Genomic DNA, 25,430 nt, shown 5'->3' on the forward strand with positions numbered 1-25,430 from the left:
CCAATAAAACAAATGTATCATGAACAACTGGGAACAACAACCATCAGTTAATGCTGTTTAAATATATATTTCATTTGCAAATATGAAATATTTACACTCTGTAGCAGCTAATATAATTCTTCTTTCTATATTAAATACAGTTGCTGGATTCTTTACATCATAAATAACTTTTTGGGAAAAAAAGGACCACAAACAAAAGAGACTATCCTAATTGATTGTTAAATAATGCAGAATAACTACGTGTGATCATGTGATCCCTCTGTGTTGCTCCTGTTGAAAAGAGTCTCAGCTGATCCTGTTGTCGAGGTGGCAGTACAGGTACATGGCCACTATCATGGCAGCAATCTGAGGAACAAAAGCACTAACTTTTAGCCGAACGGAGCACATTTTCAATAGACTCAATCATGACCTTCCCTTTCACATTTCACCTCCAATACTCCTATTCCTGCGGCGATGCCTCCCACAATGTTGGCATGCTCTTTGAGGATCTTCAAGATGTGTTTGAAACAGCCCTGAGGGGAAGAGTGTGTATGTAAATATAATAATCAATTATTCACAAATCGACATAATACACACAATAGTCAACAAATGGAAGGCACAAAAAAAGGACATTTACTATATTGCTATGTTGTTCTATTAAATCAGGGCTACTTGCAAATAATTAGCAACAGCAAATATGACTTTTAATGAACTTATTGAATACGTTGTTGGCCAATTTAATGTGATGAAAAAAGCATGAACAATCCAGTCTTCAGGCTCAACATTTTATTGAATTGACAAACAGTACAAAAACAAACTGGTAGTATTAGCTTTGCTAGCTACAGGGCTTTTTAGGAAGTTGGATGTTCTGTCCACCTATTTTAGTAGAGATTGAAATACCTAACAACAATAATCGTATGAATTGCCCTGAAAACACACAATCACAACCACCTGAAGTTTGACTTGATTGACTAGCTGTGTCAAAGTGGCATCAGGATTTGACCTCCCTCTAGCTTTCCTTTCCGTTCTTTACACAACATTTCTGTAACTCTTTGTGTAAAGAAAAGTGTGAATATGTCTTCCGGTAGCATGTGCTATTATCCTAGTTTCAAAACATGACTGGGTCTCCAGTACGGCTGTACTAAAAAGGTGTAAAACTACATGTTAGCATTGTCATTCTGAGCAAGTTAGCATGTTGACATTAGCATTGGCCTCAAGTTGCTGCTATGCCAGTACAGTCCCCCAGAGCCTCTTGAATGGCTGTCAATTCATTGTCTTGTTACTGTCTAAATTACTTAAAACAAGAATGACACACTTGACAGTTGACAGTTTACTACGTACACGTAAATAAAAGTGATGCAGTCTCATACAACCGCGAGGCTGTAGCCCCACCATTCACGAAGGTCACAATGTTCTGTTAAATCTATGAGAGATATTTAAATGGGAATCTAAGGCCTTTAATTTGAGCTGCTTTTGGATTGTCAACAGTGCTCAACTTTCCTTTCTGCGTATACTTTTTATATTCTTCTTATATTAACTGTAGTGTTGTTTCCATCTCACCTGCACATCGCTGCGCTCTGCCTCGATGCTGCTGCAGGGGGCGCTGTAAGTCCAACAGCAGGTGGGGGGTAGACTACCTCCGTTCTCCTCTTCAAACTTAGAGCCCACAAAGTCTGTGTAGTTGTTGAAACCGCAGCACTTCAGCTGAGAGGAAAAGCAAGAAAACACTTTTATTTATATCCAATGTCCAATTTTGTACGAAAACGTTTAGTTTAGTAAAGTTTAGTAAAAGCCTTGCTGCTGTGTGAGTTGAGGTTGTCAGTTCAGTTTGTTGTCTGAGTATTTCTATTCAAATGCCATATATTTTCCAGCCTGGGGAATTTTTGTTGCATGTCATACCTCTCCGCCCCCACTTTTCTACAGTGTCCTCTATCCGAAAAGGAAAAGATTTTCACAAAAAAGTCGAAGGTTGATCGGTATTATTCACGGTGTTGCACTTACAGGTTCTGTGTGTTAAAGAAAGTTACCTTGACACTGTTGGCACCACATACAGTAGCTTTGAATTTTACAAATGTCTGTTTTTAAACTCTTTGAGTGTTAACAAGTGAATTCCATTCACTTAGTTAGTGGTCACATTCCATTCACACCAGGGTGTAAATCTGTTTATGTATTATGCTAAATTGGGAATTTTAACAAGGGGTTCTGGGATTGACTTGCTTGACTGTGTTTGGCATAGATGTATAAAGAGAACTGGATACAGAGTACACCATTTGCTTAATAGCGCATGAAGCCAAAATGGTCTGACTCTCGAGAGAGCAAAAGTAACCCATCCACTCTCAAGATCACTCGCGGCACAGTCAAATCACTCTGGGTTCGGCTTTTAGCTTATTTTACAACTTTTGAAACCTAATGATTTAAAAGAGGGCTATATAAGTGTTTGTACTGGGTAGGTCATTTACCGAAAAATTAAATATTGCGCTGAGTTACAGACAAAAAAGTACTTTAGCGCATTTACATATTTAGTGGTGTTACAGAGAAACTGTAGTTGTAGTACCACCGTTTGGCCACTATATGATTCTGTTTGTTTTGGCACTTGGCTTCTTTAATCGGCTTCATTTTCTAGCACAAGCAGTTGGTGTTTCCTTTACATACATTTGCAGTTGGCAGTTGTTGTGACTTAATGCAGAAACAGTACTTTGATTTCTGAACATGCACTTGGTGAAACAAGATACTGTACCTCTGTCATGGTGATGTTCCAGATCTTTGTGACCACAGGATCACTGCCGTAGTCTTTCTGTAAAGCAGGGGTCATCCATGCTCTGATGATCCCCTTAGCCTGAGGGAAACATACTCAGGTTTAGAAGTTTGTTGGCAGAACCTTATCCTGAATCTGATTTTAGCTTCATCAAAAACAAGTATTCCTGGTTTTAAAGAAATGTCCTCCAAAGATTTTTTTTGATTTTTGTGGAGTCTATTTTTATATAACATTAGAAAGACTGATTCTTATTATTACATTATAAGCTTATTGTGCTCATTTAATGTGGCTGTGACTTTGGAATAAATAGACGTCTTTAGCCTGAAATACAGAGTAGCAAGGTCAGGTGCAGACACTGGAAGAATACAAAGAGTTATTCATAAACATCACTCCGGCCTTGAGCTTTGGGTGAGCTCCGCTCCCACACATAGCTAGCCTTATGAAGATAACACTTTTTCTGTAGAAACGTTAGCGAAAACAAATGTACTATGATGGTGCCAGAGTAGGGAGGGACTTCCACAGGCTGGCCGAATGCTGATTGGGAGGATCGTGTTGCCAAGAGACTCTATCTGAGTCTATGCACCTACCAAGAGAACCAAGTCTAAACCACGGTATCTCTTCATCTAGTGTTGACCAATCATACATTTACGGGCAACACCCTGTGTAATAAAAATGTAGGGCCAGGCCGTGTCTCAATTCAGGGGCTGCACCCTTCGGAGTACGCAGCCTACGCGATCCACGGAGGACCCAGCCCACGTAGACCGGGTAGGCTGGACCGAGCGCCCTACAAAATGAGACGGTCTAGCCTACGGAGCGCTTCGTATTTACGTCACGTGATACGCGCTGTTCGGTTGCGCTGCTCCAGCAGCCTGCTAGCAAATTAGCTTACAAGCTAACTCAGCTGAAAAGGATCCAGAATCTTTACTAAATTACATTTTACATTTTTTGGAGATCACCATCTGCGATGAATTAGAGGACCATGCATGGCCAGGTAAATAAGATGAAGCTGTTCCTTTAGCCCCCAGTAATGTTACATTAGCAAGTTAACAAGTAAATTATATATAGCTGATGTAATTTAATCATATTATTTCATATTTAAAATAAGTCTTAATTTGTCTATAGGCCTACTAATAAAACAATGTTTTTTTTAAATGAACAAAAGCATGTTGTATAGATTGATTGTTAACAATATTAGTGTTCTAATCTTAATAGCTGTGGTTATAACAGTTTATATTCTCCTTCTTCCCCTAAACCTGCCCAGATGATGTCCTACTGACACCAGGTCAGCACCTCCAGGTCCAGCAGCACCGTGCCCCCCCCCCCCCCGCTCTGCTGAAATACACAATTAAACATTTTCTATTTTCTATATTTCTTGTATTAATAAAATTAAACTGAAGACAGTTTAATGACCTAGAGATATCCTATTATTCCACTGCTTATGTACACATGTTGTAAATAATGGTTAAAACCTCAGTAAATGAAATAAACAATGTGTTTAACAATTACAATGTAATATTGTATTTTCATCTTAGTAGAGGTAAGAATATATCCATTCTCTCTCTGCAGCTTCATGTCTTCTATTATTATAACTTTCATCATTGAGACAGAGGAAATCATTCATGTTATTTAACATCACCGGCAGTAACACAAATATCAGCAAAAGTGTGTTTATCAAGTTGTTTATTTGTATTATATGTGCAGCAAGTATATAGAAGCAGCTGTTTGGGGAATCAGACAGACTCAAGCTATAATCGTTAGATATCTATTAAAAGAAAGGACACATACAAAATCAAATTCTGAAAGTAAGACACAAGTCTGTAGGACGGCAGTAAGCAGAGGTCTGGGTGGAGGATGTTCCTGATCGCCGCTTTGCTTTCTTCAGCACCAAGGGGTGTCCAGCCGGATGGCAGCTCCGTCCTGATGATCCGCTGGGGTTAGGAGTCCTTCTACAGCAGATCCATTTCTCCAGAATTGTCCTAATTACAGAGAAAAACAAGAGAAAAATAAAAAAAGTGAATTAATCATATTCGACACAGGGTTGCAGAAGTATTATTGCAAAATGTAACTCAGCATTTCAGACAAACAATCCCTAAAGGATCATTTAAAATGATGTACTGTTCTGGTTTTTAAAAAACTAAAGAGATGAAATGACAGTAACACCTGCATCCCTTTGACAGCACAAACTAACATCAAGCTAAATGATGCTGTCTATTTTTGATTGTCTTATTATTATTATTATTATTATTATTATGGGATTAGGATAAATTAAATACACTTTAACCTAAATAAAAGATGATCAAATCTGGTGGAAATATTTTTTTGCCGTACCTCAAAGCAGCATGAGCTGAATAAAAATGTTGTAATGTTGTGCCAAAGTTCAATAAACGGTACAAAATTGGAACATGTCATAAAAATAAATAAAGCTAACAGCTACACGTCAGGGTAGCGCTTTATAAATCCCACCGCACTGTAGGCTATACCGGTCTAAATGTTTTCACTTTGGTCTATTTATGTAATATAAAGTATAACTTATCTATAACAGAGCCAAGATCTCTGTATGACTTTAGTAAACTTCTGAATTGAATTAAAAATAAGTGTAAACAACAGTGCAGTACGTCCAGCTAGCTAGTTAGCCTCACATATTTATCCATATTATTTAACGAAAATGTACGTTGTAATGCCCCTTGGGTTTGACGTGTGTGACGTTAGTTAATTTAAAGTAAGTTAAAACCCAATACTCACATTTATTATTGATTCCTCCGCTTGCTGCTGCTTTTAAATCCACTCTGCTGGGAAGACCGGTATGGGATTAGTTTTGTATCATAAAGATAAAGCAACACTTTCTCAGAATAAAGCAAAACTATGAATTTAAAAGAAGAAAAAAACAAGTCAAGTCAAGCAAAATAAAATACATTTCAAAAATAAAACTATAAGTTGCAAACAAATCATTTGTGTAATCATGTAAACTATAAGTATTTTTTCTTTGTTTTAAGGTTTTTGTTTGCAGTTCTTGTTTATTCTTTCTCAATGATCAGACTTTTGCTCTCGCTGCAACTCTCTCGTTTGCGCTCCCTCATTTTTTGTTTGAGATTTTGATACAAACATCCCAGGTGGGCGGGACTTTCAGGGGTGTGTCCCCATTGGCTACTCAGCTTTTGAGTGACAGCCCAGTACACCACAGATCATACAGTTCAACTCATGCAGCAAACTCCGGAGTCCACTCGGCCACGTTAGTGTCGGTGTCTCCTGGGGAGTTTTCATGAACATATCGGACTTATCTTATGGAATGCTGTGTATTATACTTGTGATGTGTAGTTTATACTTTATTCCAACTTTAAATATTGTAATACCTGAACACACTGCTGCTGTTAAATTATTTCCCAATTTGGGATTGATAAAGTGTCTGTCTATTTATTTTATAGATTAAAAAAACACATCTATGTATTTTTAAGCTAAAGGTGATACACAATATAAACTGTATACTGTTATTTTTCAAAGACATTTCAAAAGCATATATTGCTATGTTTAGGACAAACAATTAAAGACTGCTTTAATTGAACAAATTCTACAATATAAAAGTGGCAGATTTGCTTTATTAAACAGACCAGACCTAGGTTGCATACCAACACAATTAGGAGCATGCTCACATCTTACTATGTTGGTCTGAAGAGCTGAAGCATTCATACACAATGGATAAAACCGGTGTTGTTTCATTTTATATCCTGTGAGAAAATGATATACATTTAGCATTAAAAACTCTACATACTATTCGGAAGATATGAATAATCAACAGATTTGCATGGAATCTCTAACATTTTCATGTAGAATAAAGACAAAAGAGTGATTATACAAATTACATTTATTGAAATTTGAACCAGAAGATGAAGTCTCAAAGAATGTTTTAAATAAAAGGACATAAAACAAAAAGGTGGATAATAATACAATCTATTAAATGTATATGTAAAGTATGGAAGCCCATTTCCGCACTTGAAAAAAATAAAATCCCCATGAAAAGTCATAATTATGAGATAAGAAAATCGAAATAATGAGATAAAAAGTCATGAGATAAAAAGTCATAATTATGAGATAAAAAGTCATAATAATGAGATAAAAAGTCATAATTATGAGATAAGAAAGTCGAAATAATGAGATAAAAAGTCATAATGAGATAAAAAGTCATGAGATAAAAAGTCATAATTATGAGATAAGAAAGTCGAAATAATGAGATAAAAAGTCATAATGAGATAAAAAGTCATAATGAGATAATAAAGTCGAAATAATGAGATAAAAAGTCATGAGATAAAAAGTCATAATTATGAGATAAGAAAGTCGAAATAATGAGATAAAAAGTCATTATGAGATAAAAAGTCATAATAATGAGATAAGAAAGTCGAAATAATGAGACAAAAAGTCATTATGAGATAAAAAGTCATAATTATGAGATAAGAAGTGCGCATGCGCTGCAGTGGCGCTGTCTTTAAAGGTCCCTTCATCACCTTGCTGCTCTCCACCATGCAAACAGCATCTATCTAGTCCTAAATAAGGTAACTATTACAGGTGACTTTTGTAAATGTTAGATGTTACATATAGCCTATATTGCAGCTAAACTACAACAATGCAGTTTATAGCTTTGACATTACCTGTTATGAACTATAATATATATGCCTATAGTTTTGTGGTAGCGTTCACGCCACTAATGACAATAGTGTAGGCATACTGCTGCTGTGAGTTGCTCTAACTCTAACCCGTGAACGTTACCACAAAACTATAGGGATATATATTATATATATTATATTTATAACAGGTAATGTCAACGCTATGAACTGCATTGTTGTAGTTTAGCTGCAATATAGGCTATATGTAACATCTAACATTTACAAAAGTCACCTGTAATAGTTACCTTATTTAGGACTAGATGCCGTTTGCATGGTGGAGAGCAGCAAGGTGATGAAGGGACCTTTAAAGACAGCGCCACTGCAGCGCATGCGCACTTCTTATCTCATAATTATGACTTTTTATGTCATTATTTCAACTTTCTTATCTCATAATTATGACTTTCTATCTCATAATTTCGACTTTCTTATCTCATAATTATGACTTTTTATCTCATTATTATGACTTTTTATCTCATAATTATGACTTTTTATCTCATTATTATGACTTTTTATCTCATTATCTCGACTTTCTTATCTCATAATTATGACTTTTTATCTCATTATTATGACTTTTTATCTCATAATTATGACTTTTTATCTCATTATTTCGACTTTTTTATCTCATAATTATGACTTTTCATGGGGATTTTATTTTTTTCAAGTGGCGGAAATGGGCTTCCATAGTAAAGACATTTGGTCAAATGAAATTACACTGAGCAAGTGATAACAGTAACGCCAGCGTGGATGAAGCTGGTGCAGTTCTTTCTTCATGCCCCCCCTCCGTGCTGTCCCCTCAGAGGAAGTGGGAAAACGGGATAAGACTCTGGACGCCACGCTGTCTCAATGATCCACACTGTTAATATGAGAGGAAAATAAATGTTTTAGGAAATGAAAAATATGAAGTTAACAAATAAAACACAGCTCATGGAAGGTAGGTTTTCCTACAAAGTTAACTAAGCCTCCATTGATTTTCATATCAAATTAGCGTGTTAATAAAATAAGCTATCATGGCTTATACTTGCATATCTAAATAGAATCATGAAAACCTGTTGGTAGAGTCAGGCACATGAGTCTGTTTCAGTGTGTGCGCCGGTGTCTGAACGCTCACTCACTGCTAGCTATGTAGCTAACTGTTAGGCTACTTAGCTTGCATTGTTATGGATCTAAAGGTAGCACAAGCTAACTTTCATAGCACAGCTTTACTCTCACTTAACACAATAAAGAAACAGACCGTATAGCACAAACAACACAAATGATCAATACTTACATATATGTTCACTTGTAGTATTATAATAATTGAAATGCTGGTTCTTCTGGGGGTCTTCTGTCCACGCTCAGCTAGCTACCGCACCGCAGCTGCCTGCACTGTACAATCGCTGGAGGACAAAGTTGTCACTCAAAAACTGAGTAGCCAATGGGGACGCACCCCTGAAAGTCCCGCCCACCTGGGATGTTTGTGTCAGAATCTCAAACAAAAAATGAGGAAGCGCAAACGAGAGAGCTGCAGCGAGAGCAAAAGTCTGATCATTGAGAAAGAAGAAACAAGAACTGCAAACAAAAACCTATGTTAAAACAAAGAAAAAAGACTTATAGTTTACATGATTACACAAATGATTTGTTTGCAATTTATAGTTTTATTTTTGAAATTTATTTTATTTTGCTTGACTCAGTTTTTTTTTCTTTTATACTCATAGTTTTGCTTTATTCTGAAGAAGTGTTGCTTTATCTTTATGATGCAAAACTAATCCCATAGACTGGAAGCCATTTCATTTGAAAAAAAACTCCCTCTTCCCTGCACGCATTGCCTGTATCCTTCAAATTGGGGAAAAGTAGGCTGCATTCGTGGGCCGCATTAGGAGGAGTCTCGTCTTTTTTTAAAATTGGGACAGCCTTCTTTCGGCGGAAGTGACGTAAGCGGTCTACGAATGCACCCTTCGAAGGATACAACCCCTGAATTGAGACACGGCCGTATTGTCGCACGAGGTTTGAGGCTCTTTCCGGAAATAGTGGTTACAGATTACAGTTTTGCTGTCTGTAATTTATATGACGTGACGGAGTCCTTGGTCAAGTGAATATATATATTTTGCTCTCTTATAATAAATAGTTAAACTTAGAAGTTGTCTGTCTTTCCTGGAATTTTGAACACAACATTTTCAAAAAACTATCCATCCATCCATCCATCTTCTCCCGCTTATCCGTGGTCGGGTCGCGGGGGTAGCAGTTCCAGCAGAGAGCCCCAAACTTTCTTTTCCCTAAAAAGAAAAAAACTATCCTTTCCTCACATTTCAGAAAAAATGTAAACCAAAATGTCCCAACTGTCCATAGTTGACAACATTATCTGTAACGTTCCTAACCTTTAAAGTCTGAAAAAAGATTCCCATTTTTTTTAACAATTTCCCAACTTCGACTTAAACGTCCTGAATTTCCAGAACCGTTTAAAATGTAATCTGTTTTATCGGTAGTGTCCGGTATGTAGATGAGAGGCCTTTAAATGCAAATAAGCTCCTGTGGGCTGATATAAAGCACCTCACTGCACTCCAGTTGAGTCCAACAGTGTCACACAAACGCACGCTTAAGAATACACACCACACTACGGAAGCCCCTGAAAATAATATACTGCTGTTGATTTCACGGGGAGGAAAGGTAATTCTCTGGGAGTCACCTATTCATCAGAAATTAAATAAATCTTCTCTCACACAAAGCACTTGGGAAATAAACAGCCTCGGCATGGCACTTGGAAAGAAATGAAAATAAATCAAAATATGGCCGAGCCATTATTCTCAATTCTTCGTCTGCTTTTTATGGTCGTAAACTGGGGAGCATTTACATATATATAGATGCTCCTGATGGCTTCGGTCAGGACACATTTTGTCCGCTTTTCCTGTTTAGCCAAAGTGCACAAAAAGGCAGGTTATGTTTGAGGCAGGAGGGGAGTCTTTGTTGTGGAAGAATTCCTCCACAAACGCACAGGTTAGCTCTCTTTCCCGCCTTCCCCCCCCATCCTCTGTCTGTTGTTTCCTTTTTGATTAATAATCCCGTCGCGTATAGTCACACAAAGGCCCATTTGATGAGGAGGGAGAGTGTGTGCTTTACTGTACGCACATGTGGCCATGTGCACCCGTGTGTCTATCAGGTTAGTGTGTATGAAAATGCTTCTTCTGTGTGTGTGTGTGTGAGCCTGTGTACAGTGAAGGGGCCAGGCGTACGAGATGCCCGAGGGGATGCTGGGATACATGCCACAATTAAAAGTGCCCCCCAAGAAGCAGAGAGAGCGGCTGAGATCAGAGAGGGTTATTACCAGCCGGCTAATTCATCACTGTCACTCTGCCCCGCGCCTCACCACATCCCGTTAAACACACACACACTCGCATGCTTACACACTGATATGGGTGCCTGCAAACAAACACGCACGCACGCACACACACACACACACACACACACACACACGCACGCACGCACGCGAACACACACACACATACCATGTATACATCACTTCAGGGGACATTACATTGACTTACATGCATTTCCTGGAGACTTATCCTAACCTTAACCATAACCAACACATGCCTAACCCTAACCCTTACCCTTAACCTAACCCTAACCCTAAACCTAACCAAGTCTTCACTCTAAAATTAATGATTCCCCTCATGGGGACATCCATTTTGTCCCATAAGGGAAGCCAGTCCCCACACGTGACTATGTAAACAGATGTAGGTCCCCACAAGTATAGTAATGCTAGACCACACACACACACACACACACACACACACACACACACACACACACACACACACACACACACACACACACACACACACACACACACACACACACACACACACACACACACACACACACACACACACACACACACACACACACACACACACACACACACACACACACACACACACACACGGTGGACAGGCAGGACAAAGACTATAGCAACACACAGCCCAGTGAGGCAAAAGCGATAACACATCTATCAATACGGTCCAGTACACCACCTACACACGCATGATAAAAGTCTTCAGCTTCATGTGGTATTGATCTTTTATCTTTTGTTTACAGAGTGTTGCTTATTCTGAAATAATTATCGATATCTTTTACTGCAGTAACTGGCTGCTAATTGGTTATTGTTATTAAGTGGAAAAGCAATAAATGAGAACCATATAACATTCAGTTGAGCAAGGCTTTGTTATGAGACATTGGTTACATTTCCCTCCATCTGTATGTATGCTTAAATGCAGTAGAACATTTGAAAAAAGATGCAAAAGGGGGCAAAAATAAATATTTTGAACACACATTGTAAAACCTGTATTTGTAACATCTACTGTCAACAAAGCCCCAGTTTGATCCCTTCATTAATTGTCTTTGAATTCTATTCACAGAGCTAAGCATCACTACAAAGATCCGTGATGAAGTGGCAGTTTTTGCTTGAACTTATCATTATGGAGTAAATGTTGATTGTAATGTAATGGCTTTACAATAATGATGTATTTTTAGAATGGTTCCCTATAAGCCTCGCTTTCACTTTGCAAATCCATCTGCCTCTGGGTACAATTTTCCAGGATAATTACGGCTCGATTTACCATTGCGTAACCAAAAGAGTATGAATTCTAATGGAAGTCAATAATTATTTAGTTTTTTTCTCTGTCGAAATCAGTAGCTAACAATAACAAGTTTCATTGCAGTTACTATTTTAATAGTAAAAATGGCGGAATAAAGTTTTAGGCCGACCCTAAAGTTAGCATAGCAAGGGCTCCCTCAACAGAAAATATACTTTGTGTTATACTTAACACGTTTTGTTCAGCAGGATAATCTCCACATAACATTTTTAAAGCGTAAATGCAATCGATTGATGTAAAAAGGTAACATTATGTTATAAACCAACTACATCACTATCGCGTCATCACGGCTAAGCTAACGTTGGACTTCGGTGTGATGACGTTTAGTCTCATTCAGTCACTATTTTTATGACACATAGAAGCTTCAGACATTTACCAGTTGGTACTTACTGACGTAATTTATGTCATAACAAAATGTGAAAATCATTTAAGCTTGTGTTAACAACAGACCTTAATTAAAAAAAAATTGAATTAGAGATGTGGGATCTGGAAGTGAAATTCTAACTGATTTCTGGGTTTTAGGACCCATTCCTGCACCAGTCCATAGAGTCTAGACCCATACAAAATGACATACGGTTATTTGAATACATGTGAAGTTTAAAGGCAGGCAGTTTATGTTTTTAATGTTTTCGTATAATTTGTATATTTGTTTAAAACCTTTGAACATATACATCAATCGCAAAAGCTAATGGGTAAAAGTGTTGTATGACCTCAGACAATTTACTGCTTTTTGGAATTATGTTTTAGAATCTTCTGCTTAAACATTTATAAACAAATTGCTAGCTGGAACAACACAAGATAAATGCCTTGTGTTTTTGTAAAGAGATAGAAAATAATCACTATGCTAACAGATGCTAAAAGGCGCAGTTCGAGCTGGTGATGATTCTCCTTAGGTTCGTCATGATGAGTGACCCCTCTCACATACACAAAGTCATTTCCTCCTTTGTTAATGTAAAGATATTGATCGGTGCAGCTCTAATCATCTAGCATCACTAACTCTGGGCCTAATATCTCCTCTTAGATATTAAAGCAAACGGCAATCAGTATTGGATTACGTTTTGAGGGGACATTCCTTTACTGTACATGGACGTCCGTGTGATTCATTAAACGCCACATCACATCTATTCCATTCATCCAGTGTGAAGTCCATATCGGCCCCACTAATAAATCTCACCCTGGTCACTTCCCAATCACTTGGCGGAGAAAGAACAACCATGACCACTGACGGCCTCTCATAATGCCTGCTGAAATTGCTTATTACATCTCAGTTATTCGGACCACCTGAAGGTTATAGGCTCTTTGTTTAGATGAGCTGCAGGGCATGGTAGCCAAAAGGCAGATTTATACCTCAGATAAGTAGGACAGAATAGATCAACGCTTTATTTACAGCCTCCTTTCATTGTATACGCCTCTGTCTCTTACTTATTGACACAGGGTGCTATATATATGCATATTAGATGTACATTGGCCATATTCATTATTCAGACGCTATTGTGTTTACTGTGTCTTATCAAAAGCACAAGATGGACAGCTGCTCTCGCAGACTCATATCCATGATGGAAGTTATGATGTCCTTTGTGTTTGTAATGAACAGATGATGCTAAAGCAAAGACACAGCATGTTAAATAGACTCTAAACCTTATCTGTGATGTGTTTAAGGAAGACGCATCTGAGTTATGTCTTGCATTTCACAGAGCTTTAGACAATAGCTCACACCTCCCTCTTTCTCTCTCTCTCGCTGCTCTCGCCAGATGCCGTTTACATAGCTTGTCTGGCATTTGCAAATGCTGAGCTAACCGAGGCGAGCGAGATGGAGCAAATGTATTTCAACAAAACTGCCTCAGCAGCAGCGGCGCTCCCAACTCAGCCTCCAAGGACACACTCAGAAAATCACACACACTCTTTGAGCTTCTTTGTGTGAGAGCAGGCACACTCAGGGTTGGACAGGACCAGAATGCATTAGATGGAGCGAGAATTAACATGACATAAAGGGAGGGAGTGGGGGAAGTAAATGGCTTCACTGCAAAAACAAAAAAAAGACTTATTATTTCTATCTAGATGCGAGTCGTAAACATTTTTGATTAACCTGTCAAGCAGTAGAAATGAACATTTTAAAGTATTTCCTAGAAAGGAGTGTTTGTATCCTGCTACAATGTAAAGTCCAGCTGGAGAGTTACTTGTCATAAGGTCATAGTATAGTATTTCATATACATGTCATATTAAAGTATTTTACAAAAAAGCCATTGTATGGTATGCTATAAAAAAGCAATAACAAGGCATACTACAGTATGCCATTAAAACATCATAAATAAATGAATGGTATCATATGCCATACATTTGTCAGAGAATGTAGTCACAGAATAGGATGTGTAAAAAGTGGATGTATATTATCTGATAAAAACATAATCAGTCTTTTAAATGCAATATGATATAACTAAGATAACGTTATCTTATGTGACTATTTTGTTACTTTGTATGTGGTCTACTGAAACAAAAGTACATTTTTGTTTGACTTTGATCCAAGTTTTGTTGACTTTTTTCTACTTGTACTGCCATAAGTAAAAGTGGACAATATATTATTTGTTTCTGAGTCTAAAATCAATATCATTATATTGAAACCAAATGAATAGGTTGCATGGTGAAATTCATATAAAGTCTCTGTAGTGATAAAAACACAGTTTTCCAAGTATATAAGAAATGCACACATCCTGCATTGATGAAATAACAGGCATATAACCCACTCTTTCGAGAATAATACAGGAAACAAGATCATATTAATTGGAAATAACCTTATCTTGTGTTAAGAAAAAAGTAATTCAATATCTACATATATGTTCTCCAAACTAAACGTCAAAATGTTTATTTGCTGTTGCCTTCCAAACCAACTCACATAAGCATTTACCCATTGCATGCCCCAGTCCATATCTTTTGTCAGTATCTTGCACCAATCCCAACAATACCAGCATCTACAAGTGAGGTTCCCAGGAAGGCCGCTCTCCTCCCTATAGATGGATATTTGTTAGATTACCTGTCTTGCTTCTAGGGATTCAGAAACATCCCATGATTGGATAAAAAACTCCACTCTCTATTTTCTTTATTAGGTCCCCAATCTCCACTAACCTCCTTTTACATAGCTCATTTGAAATCCTTGTAATTATTATACGTGGCACTAAATGTAAATGGAGCGTGTGTGTGTGTGTGTGTGTTTGAAAGAGAGTGCCACACGTATGTAAATAGGCTATTTTGCATATAAAATGCTTTAGCTTCAATATTCCAGAGTAATAAATTGCTCAAAGTTGGAGACGGCGCACATGGCCCCCGGGCTATCCCGGAGTCATTAAGTAGCCGAACGTAGTCAGGCGGACATAAAGCCAGTAATTCAATGATGGCTACGGCTATGATGGAGAATTTACATGGAGATAAAATCCAGAGAGTGGGACGAGGAGGTGAGAGGGTGAAAGAGAAAGATGGAGAGGGACGAGACGAATTAAGAGACAAAGGAAGGGGAGGGAAGAGGAGGAGAATGAGGGGTGAGAGGAGGGAGGGGATATGTGACGAGGCCATGAATGGGAAGAAAGGTGAAGAGGGGGAAACTTACAAATGAAGAGTATGCCAACGCCACGACTCCAGCTGCCACTTCAGCGATGAATATGATGAGGATGATGGAGAAGAACTGCAGGATGGGACAAGGAGAAGGTTTTAAGTACTTCATTATATAAAAAATGGTCTTGGTCAGTTTTACAAATCCAAGTCTAGCAATTATCTGCATTAATATTTGCATTAAAAGGCAGAAGTGGATGCTTCTTAATCCCATAAACTGAGGGATTTCCTTTTGTCAACAATTGCTCCTTAAGTGTTACAGAATTGGAGTACGGAGCCTTTAAAAACTAAATCTTGTACAAATAAATACATATATTTTAAACACCAGACTAAAATAAAGGATTCTGACGTTTGTTGCCACCAACAAATTAGAATATCCTGAGTAGTTTTAAACAGCTATTGTTGTACGTAACAATCACAAACTTTCGATAAAGCTTTAATGATTACACAGGGGGACAATAAGAAGACACAGAGCCCAAATGCTCCATTCTACCAGCTCATTTATTGTTTTAATGCTGTCCATTACAGCCGTTTGCCATGGTGCTTTGGTTCCCGCTCGTCCCGTCAGTCGTGGGATCTGCTGCACCGTCATCATTCAACTCAATGGGAGATGTGGACATGATGGGAATCCACAGGGGAAAAAGGCTGCTTGTTCTCCTCATTAGACTCACTGCAGTGGACTAAGAGGTAGTTGGCTTGTCGATAATGAGCATAATAATGTACACTGTGTTGTTGGAGGTAGCAGGTATACGAGGATGTCGGGGCGGATGTGGACATTAGCTGAGCGCTTGATGAGCCGGGTGCAAATGGAAGGATGGGTGTGATTCTGAATGTGGAGCAACTGGATGTAAAAGCACCTCATGAACCCATACATTATCATTTAAGGTGTTTTACATCATAATTGAATTTGTTGAACTCTTCCAAAGGCACTGGGAAGCAATCAAGCGGCAACACTGAGGTCTTAAAATAGAAGCCAATAATGTCCCTTGAACATGCATTCTCTTTTTAATGGCCTGCAGGAGGCGAGTCCACTGGTTGCAAAAATATCTGATTGACTAGAAGTCTATGAGAAAATAATTGCACATCCCACATGATTCTTTACTACAGTAGAGCTTTTTTTCTAACGGTTTTATTGTCTCAGTTGCTCGTTGAAGTTTTTTTTTTAATATAGCATGACGCTAGTTTTAGTAAAATAAGGTACTATTTAGAGTAAAATAGTGTGCTTTAGGGTCTTGACCAGGTGCTGGTTTGGATGTTGTTGGTATTTTCATTCCAACTTTAACCCTTCAGAGATTGTTTTGCGGTCAGGAAAGTTCATTATAACAGTTTGGTCACCTTTACATTACTTGGTGACTGCGTTTAGTTTGACTATTTTGTATCTAAATGGGTGGCACCTTAAGAAATCATCATTTATATTCTTTTTATTTATCAGTATTCCCCACACTTTTGGTGTTGCTGTTTATTTTAAGTCTGTTTCAACCCACCTAGTATGGCTGTATGTTCATGACAAACACATTTTTTTTGTTGAGTTTTGCCAAGTTCTTGCTCATTTTTAAATAATTTCAACAGACCTGGCATTTATTTAGTAAACAGCACTTTCCATTTCCCATTGTAGTGAGTGGGAATACTATGGAATCAGGTTTGTGTCATTAAGATCAAGCAAAACGTCTTCTTATTGATTCCATAACCAATGGACTGCCAGCATTGTGATTAGGCAGGAAATAAACCATTCATATCTTGTTACCATTGGCACGTTGGTGAAGTACACCTTCTTCATGCCTTGAACTCACAACTTTAATAGTGTTGACACTTTTCCATACTAGTTTTTTTACACCTACCGTGAGAAGCAGACACTTGCTGTCCTTGCGGGCCCCACAGCAGCCCAGGAACCCCATCAGGACAAGCACGGCCCCGATGGCAATGCAGAAAAAGCCAACGTTGACAAACTGCATGCCTTGGCTGGAGAAAGGCCCCAGCAGCTGGAGGAAGGAGCCCCCATCCACGCTCACCCAGATGCCCATAGCCAGCAAGGTCAAGCCACCCAACTGCAGAATAATCAGGCAAACATATTCACAATAAATTAGTGCAAAAAAAACCGATACAAGCACAAACTTCAAATCTGGAGTGTTGGACTTTGACAAATACATGATGGTCTGTTACATTTGAGCCTTTGCCACACACCTCACACAATGCTGTCATCTGTACTTCCCAGTATACCCGTGTTGTGGTGACTTTAGAGCAACCATTCCAGAAACGTAGCTTCTGCCATACTCTGTTACTATGGCATGTTCCATATGGGGGATACTATCAATGCCAGAAAGGGGAGACAATATCTTTAAAAATGGCAAGTAAAATGTCCATCATTTGGGAGGGTTCAACAGCCCTGGAGGGGATAATGGGTTTTTGGAAATAAGAGGCCATCTTACATGGCTAACTCTGTCTTACTATTACCTCTCAGTGACACCATGTCACCTCAATATCGTTCACTCCATTCAGGGAGAGAGGATGATTCCTTTTGTGAGACAGAGAGGTGCCGCCTCGGGCCAACTTGGCCTATTTTTACTTTTCTAAATGAAATAACTTCCCTTTTACATGACTGCCTTTATCTCCCCTCATGTCACACAGGCATAATAGACAAAAAGCCATTTATTGATTTTCTTGTTCTGCTGAATAAAGCAAGCCTTGAGGTGCATATAAGTAGGCTAAAGGATTACAGTATACACAGTCAAGGTGATGTAAATCTCCTATTCTCTAAAGACATGGATGTTTTATTTGTCAGGTCTGCAAGTTAGGAAATTAATGAGAACAAGGACATGACTTCACATATGAAGAAGATGGATCTTTATTGATCCCCCGAAGGGAAAATTCAGTTTTGGAAATATGTAATCTCTATAAAAAAAAGATTGGCAGTATCGGTTACCAGCAAGGCATGATTTTGGCATCGGAAGCTCTCAGGGTTTTGGTTTGAATTCCGAAAATAATTTGCCATCATGTTTGCGCAAGATTTTTATTAGTTACAATTAGCTTGTAAACTGTCTACTTGTGAAACAAGTCTTGCATCTTCTCTCAACTCCAACTTCTTATTTGTTTAAAGTTTAAAGGAAAAACTGAGAGGCACACAAATAATGAAGCCATGGCTTGGATATCTGTTAGCTACACTTGAAAGAAGCTGATATTGCCTTTTTGGTTTGGAGATTGTGCCAATTGTAACCAGTATGTGATATACTAAATGGTTTGGTCTTGGCAGTTAAACCACATAACAACTGACTAAATACAATCAACCACACACTGGACGACAAGTATACTATGCCTAGAGTCATATCCCTGCGAATCGTGAGGAACAAACAGCATCATTTTAAATATAACCTTAATTTAAATCAGACGGTGGATTATGATGCTTATGTACCTAACAAAAACTCACACTACAAGTTGTTGACATCCCTTTATAGAGTATGTAAAGTAGAGCAGGCATTACAACGGGATCACTGACGTGCATTCATAGAAATCCAAAACATGTGAAACCTGTTCATAACAAACAAAATCCAAACTATGTCACATGTTTCACATTACACTCTGTAAATCACCGGATCCTACTTTCATTATCTCGCTCTGTCTGCCTCTCCCTCCTCATCTCTCCACCTCTGACCTTCTCTTCCACCCTTTTATCCTCCTCCGTCTCCTCTGTATATTTCACCCTGAACTGCTCGTACTGAGTGATTTCTCGTCTTCGGCAGAAACCATGTTTGAAACCTGATATTGTCTGTCAGGCTCCATCAGGCTTGTTGCAGTCAGGGGGCCTCCGCTCCGCTTCAGGCCCCGACACGCCACATCTCCTGTCAGACGCTGACGTCTCCCACGTGGGGATCATCATTTTATTTGTCTCCCTACCTTGGCCTCACTCTTTCCATCTATTTTTTACTCTCCATCAGCCTCTCCCCACCTTTCACTCCAGGGTTTCTTTTCTCGTCTCCTGAACCTGTTCAGTGCCATCATTGCCCTGTTGGCTAAATGTGATGCGACAAGCACACTCCCCCTCTTACTCCATATGTGCCACCATCATCCCTCACCAGGTATAATTATAGTTGGCACAATATCTTCCATTTTTTTTTAAATAGCTAATTCCTTTGATGGTGTGCCATATGCAGGTGGATGCCCTGTCAGTTGAACACCCACATGGCAAAAGCACTGGAAGTAAATCAGGTTTTTGAGAGAAGGGGGAAAGAAGAAGCAGTGTCTTATCGTATTGAGATGTGAAACATAACCTATTAGGGTTAGAGGAGAGTGAATGAATAACAGGCACCAGAATAAGAGGCCACGGCCTCCAGAGAGGGGGAGGTGAATGGAGAGATAGAAAGATACAGAGGGAGCAGAAAAGAGAACGGGCCTGTCCCACCCCAATTGAAATGGAATTGGTTCTCTTTCAATAGGATGGAATGAGAAAGACGTCAGTTGAGTTTAAAAACCCATTTTCATGGGTCATATTACCGAGAGCAGACAATCTGATTAAGTTCCGACTCTCGGGCCACAGATCTGCAGACACACAGAGCATACATGGAGACACTTCTAATTTCCAATGCATTTTGATCGGCTCCAAGGCAGAGTCGAGATGTACACTTAGAACTAGAATCAAAGGGTTTATTTTTTGCGGACTTGCACCCTACTGTTTCTATCAACACTCAAATGGGTTTCTTAAGCTATTTCTTCACACATTCAAAAATGGCATTCAGTACCAGGATACTGTACAATTCGTTTTTTATGTTGATGACAGTTCTTCATAGTAGTAACTGCGCACATTTCAAATACAGCTCTCTTAAAAGCAAATCGGTCCCAATGTTCTATTTTAATTTTGACAAAAGCTGTTTGGTCACCAAAGCACTTTTGGGTTGGCCGTAGTTGGAGGTCTCTTGGTGGTAAATGGTCAATAGATTTCATTTATATGGTGTTTATCCAGTCTTTACGACTCCTGAGCGGTTTACATTTAGGAGTCATCGTTCACCCATTGGGGTGTGATTCATTCACACAGAGGCAGGGGCTGCCATGCAAGGTGCCACCAGCCCAAGGACGCCAACATTCACAAACATTCACAAACCTTCAAACACCATTTTCAGGAAGAACTTGTTAAGTATCTTACCCAACGATACATCAACATATTAAGTTCATGGTCTGGGATCTAATCTGCAACCTTCTGATTGAAAGACAACAGCACTACCGTCATCTAGAATCACAGCTTTTTACTGAAAACCAAGGATTTCAACATGTTTTCTGTCACAATGGTCAACTCTAAATGAATCAGCCCATTCATATCACAAAGGGATTTTAAACAGAACTACTTCACCTGAAGCTGGAGTCATTTGTCTAACTGCATTATTAAACAAACCTGTTTGTTTTAATTTAGTTTGTTGTTGATTTTAGTTTATGAAATTGATCTTATTTTATGTTTAAGTACAATTAACATGTGGTGTCTTTGCCTTCTATCCGTGGGATGACACCGTTAACTAGTGACCTATAAGTCCGGAAATATGGTAGATTATGTTTCACTGTCAAATAGGTTTTACCACAACTGTGGTTGGAGGTTTGGTTTTAGCTCTTGCACAGATGACTGGTGTACGGTTCAATTATGGGGTTCAGCTATTTTAAAGTTTATTTTAATACACTAATTATAGATTGACATGAAACATATGGAGCTATTATTTATGGCTACGGTAAAGGTTTCTTTATGTAATCACAGTTAGCAGCTTAACTTTATGCAAAACTGACTTCTCTACTTAGCAAAGACAAACCATAACATTTTAATGTCAAGTTTTCAAAGTTAATGACCCAGATTCTCAGAAGAACATTCATTAATTTCCTCAAAAATAAAAATTCTCATAATGCAGATGGCCCCCGAACACGATGACGCCAAACTTGAAATACAGCCGAAGTGTTTGAGCGGTCTCATTAAAGCATCGTTTTTTATGAGCAGCAGAGAATTATTTAATCAATTGTGCACTGCTGGATAACATTTCAAACAGACATCATAATCAGTGCGCTGCTGTGACTTTTAAGAGGTGCTGCATCGGATTTATCAAGCAGCGTAACTCAGGCAGAAATTGGAAATGTGAGGAAAATGATGACTGGTGCTGGGAGCTTCATCTGTGACAGTGGGACTCCAGGTGGGCCCGATTCGGCAGGCAAATTCAGCTTACCCTCGCCAAAGTTTCTCTCCACTTCATAAACCACATTAATTATCAACATTAAGCCGAAGATGAAGCTGGTAAAATTAGAGCCTTTGAAGTTAATGAGATGAACATTGCTACGATGAGGAGAAAAAGGAGCATCATCTTCTGGCTGATCTGAAATGTTTGTGTAACGAATGTTTGCGTTGAAGGACGCTATGAAATGATTTTCTTCACATTGTGATGACTTTTCATTTCTCCCCAACCCCCTCCTATTATGAGCATGCAATCAGAGTGCAAAAACATACTCACAAAGATAAGCAAGTTGAACAAGACCATCATCAATTTGACGAATGTGAAGAAGCCCATTATAATCTGTAATAAAAGGAGAAGATAAATTATTGCATTTCCTCTTTCATCAGCCGAGACCTTTTATATCTCTCTCGCTCACACACACACGCTCACACACACACACACACACAAACACGGTATATGTGGCCAATCTTCACATGCATGCTGTGCTATTACATCCAGCTCACATCCCAGAGAAATTACTGTGAAAATTACATCGCTGACAATGACTCTTAATGATAACTCACACACAGCTGTGAGAAACAGTAAAGATATCTTATAATGGGTGATCTTTGGAGAGGGAAAGCCATATTAGAGAGGAATGTGTTTACATGTGGTAGAGACATTAAGGCACAGCAAATGGTAAAGTGAAGTAATTAAAGTAAAAATATAATAATAGATCCATAAACAAATCTTACCCTTTAGTGTGGTAATCTTTCTTAATATCAAAAGTAAAGCCAATTTAAACACATTCAAAGTTCCTGGTTTCAGGAAAGCTGAAAAGAAAAAAAAACGCGATGAATCAAATTTCAAAAATAATTTTCTGTTCCTGTGGCTCAGGTAAGAGGTTCCAGGCACTAATCTGTCTGAAAGATATCCATAGAGTGATGATGGCCATGCAGGTGAAATAATCGGATTTCAGAAATATGATAAGTGCCTCCTTTCAGGCGTGGTCCCTGAGGAATGAGGACACAGGTGACAGCAGGAGGAGTTCAGGTACAGGTGCTTTAGTGGCAGCTCTGACCCCTGCAGGTACACAGTGACACAGATGTGTTGCACAGGATCCCTTTCTCTGGGATTGGAATATAAAATAGATGGACGGGTACAATTTATCTGTTTTATATCGAAACATTAATAAAGATCCTATGTGTCCGAAAATGTGCTATCCCCAAAAAACGAACAAGGTCACATTACTCTGAAAAGTTCCCTACAACCAACAAAACTTTGGATCAACAGGCATATGTCTTTGGGATTATGGGCTTTTTGAGTTTATGGGCTTTCTGTACAATACATGTAAGGATGCTGGTTCTGGATGCTATACAAGTTTCATATAACGCTAGCAGCTTTGTATTGTACAGTATATAGGGGAATTTACACAATAACAACCCCAGGTGACATAACATGAGATAGAAATACGTTTGCAAGATGTATCAAATTGTTGTTCAAATGATGGGCTTTTGAACTTCTGTGCTTTCAGTACAGTACAAGACAGGGTTCTTGACCCAAGTGAAAGCTATATCGACCATTGACTTTTTTGACTTTGACTTTTTAATTATGCATCTTCTCATGCAATCACATATACTATACAGGGGTTAAATTAGCAACCAAATAGGCACACAATGTTTGTTCCAGGCTGGCAAAAATGTCCCTGCTGTATGGATGCTGGTTCTGGGTGCTAAACAAGTTTCATTAAATGCTAGCAGCCCTAATATGCTCTGTATAAGATATGGGGAATTACACTCCAATAACCTGAGCTAACCTGATATAGCAATACATTTGCCATATATATAAATATATTAGGGCTGTCAGTCGATTAAAATATTTAATCGCGATTAATCGCATGATTGTCCATAGTTAATCGCGATTAATCGCAAATTAATCGCACATTTTTTATCTGTTCTAAATGTACCTTAGAGGAATATTTTTCAAGTTTTTAATACTCTTATCAACATATGAGTGGACAAATATGCTTTATGCTAATGTTTATTATCATTTGAACAATGACAAATATTCTCATGCATATTGAACACAACAACCTGGAACCTCTCTCATTCAATACAAATGGTGGGGGGGTGTGTGTGTGTGTGTGTGTGTGTGTGTGTGTGTGTGTGTGTGTGTGTGTGTGTGTGTGCAACCGTCCGTCAATATGTGACGGGATGAGAGTGAGAACGTGTGTGTGTGTGTGTGTGTGTGTGTGTGTGTGTGTGTGTGTGTGTGTGTGTGTGTGTGTGTGTGTGTGTGTGAGTGATGGATCGTTGGAGCTATGTGCAACTCAAGGCATATGCTCGAACGGGAGCTGCCTGGACGCTGCAATCATGTTGCTGCAATCATGAGTGTGCTGACTTCTCGTACAATGTCCCGCTGTCTGCTTCCTGCATCAAGTCAAGTGCTCGGCGCAGTTGTGTGGATATGGCGCTCCTCTGTTTTCATTTAAACAGCTCCTTATATCCGTTAGCGCAGCTAGCTAGCACCAGATGCTAACAACAACAATAGCCGCGTTCACACTGCGGTACGGTAATGCACGTAAGGTCTCTCCCTCGCTCGCTCGGGCCACACACACCCTCCCGGTCCTCCCGATCCTCCCGATGGCCAGTCGGTGCCTGCCGGTGAGCGTGGAAGTGTGGTCTGCCACAAGCGGGCGGCAGGAGCGGGGCTGTCAGCAGCATCAGCTTGTAGATGGTATTTTAAACTCGATGCGCTCTGAAACTACGGGGCGGCCGAGGAAAAAAATACACATGCGTTAATCGCGTTAAAATAATTAGTGGCGTTAATTTTTTTTTGCGTTAACGCGTTATTAACGCGTTATTAACGCGTTAACTTGACAGCCCTGAAATATATATATAAAAATTGAGAAAAAAAAATTCTGTTGACTTTTTGCCTCATTCTTTTTCAACACAATATAATGCGGGTGCATATTGTAGGAATACCTCTACAGTACTCTCATTACATGTTAAAAAGTTAGCACTTCTTAAACCAACTTGTGGTGATAACATTGGCTTGATCAGATAGCTTGAATGTGAACAGCTTATCCACAGTTAGCACAATATTGACATTAAGTTACTGAATAGTACAAAATATTTGAGGATAAAACACAACATCCAACTTATATTTCTTCCTTTACACTCATAAAATCCCAAACCACTGCAGCAGCACCCACTTTGGCCATCTGCCTCTCTCCTTTGGCTGTGTTGCTGCTTTATGCTGTCGACTCTATTGTTCCTCTCTCCTTCCTTTGTTCCTTTAGCCCCTGAACACTGCAGTGGCCCCTGCTCACCGACAGAGGGGAGTAGTGAATTGCAGAGAACCCCCTCTCATCATTGTTCTCCTGCAGCTTCAACTGGTGATGAGTGTTTCCCTGAGAGGAATTTGCTTTTCTTTGTCCAGGAAGACAAGAGTGAAAAGAAGTAAAAACTCAAATAAAATGTTCTCTGTTTATTTGGCATCACTACTTCGGGATGCTGCCAATTCAGTTGTGAAATTGAGTTCCAATTCAAATCCAACCAATTTAGATAAAATAAGGGTTAGGGTTACCAAAATAAAGCTGTAGCTAAAAACTTGATGACAGATATTTTTTATGGTTTGGCAG

The 25,430-nt window shown here is 38.9% G+C and overlaps 1 protein-coding gene and 1 long non-coding RNA gene across 2 annotated transcripts; one reads left to right on the forward strand and one right to left on the reverse strand.

The window, feature by feature from the left end:
* LOC117445907 (tetraspanin-1) lies at positions 1-24,594 on the reverse strand. Its single transcript, XM_034081854.2, has 8 exons — positions 24,405-24,594; positions 22,085-22,147; positions 17,456-17,662; positions 15,616-15,690; positions 2,717-2,815; positions 1,540-1,683; positions 429-512; positions 1-345 (listed from the first exon to the last, which is right to left on the reverse strand). Exons 2-8 carry the CDS (start codon positions 22,139-22,141, stop codon positions 286-288), a joined length of 726 nt encoding a protein of 241 aa, XP_033937745.1. The 5' UTR covers positions 22,142-22,147; positions 24,405-24,594; the 3' UTR covers positions 1-285.
* Positions 3,353-4,242, forward strand: LOC139433783 (uncharacterized). The gene is made up of 2 exons (XR_011643179.1): positions 3,353-3,725; positions 3,996-4,242. It is a non-coding gene; the product is annotated as an uncharacterized lncRNA (long non-coding RNA).
* Positions 24,595-25,430: the final 836 nt, after the last annotated feature.

Source organism: Pseudochaenichthys georgianus, chromosome 4, assembly GCF_902827115.2.
Source record: "Pseudochaenichthys georgianus chromosome 4, fPseGeo1.2, whole genome shotgun sequence".
In the NCBI taxonomy this organism is placed as follows: Eukaryota; Metazoa; Chordata; class Actinopteri; order Perciformes; family Channichthyidae; genus Pseudochaenichthys; species Pseudochaenichthys georgianus.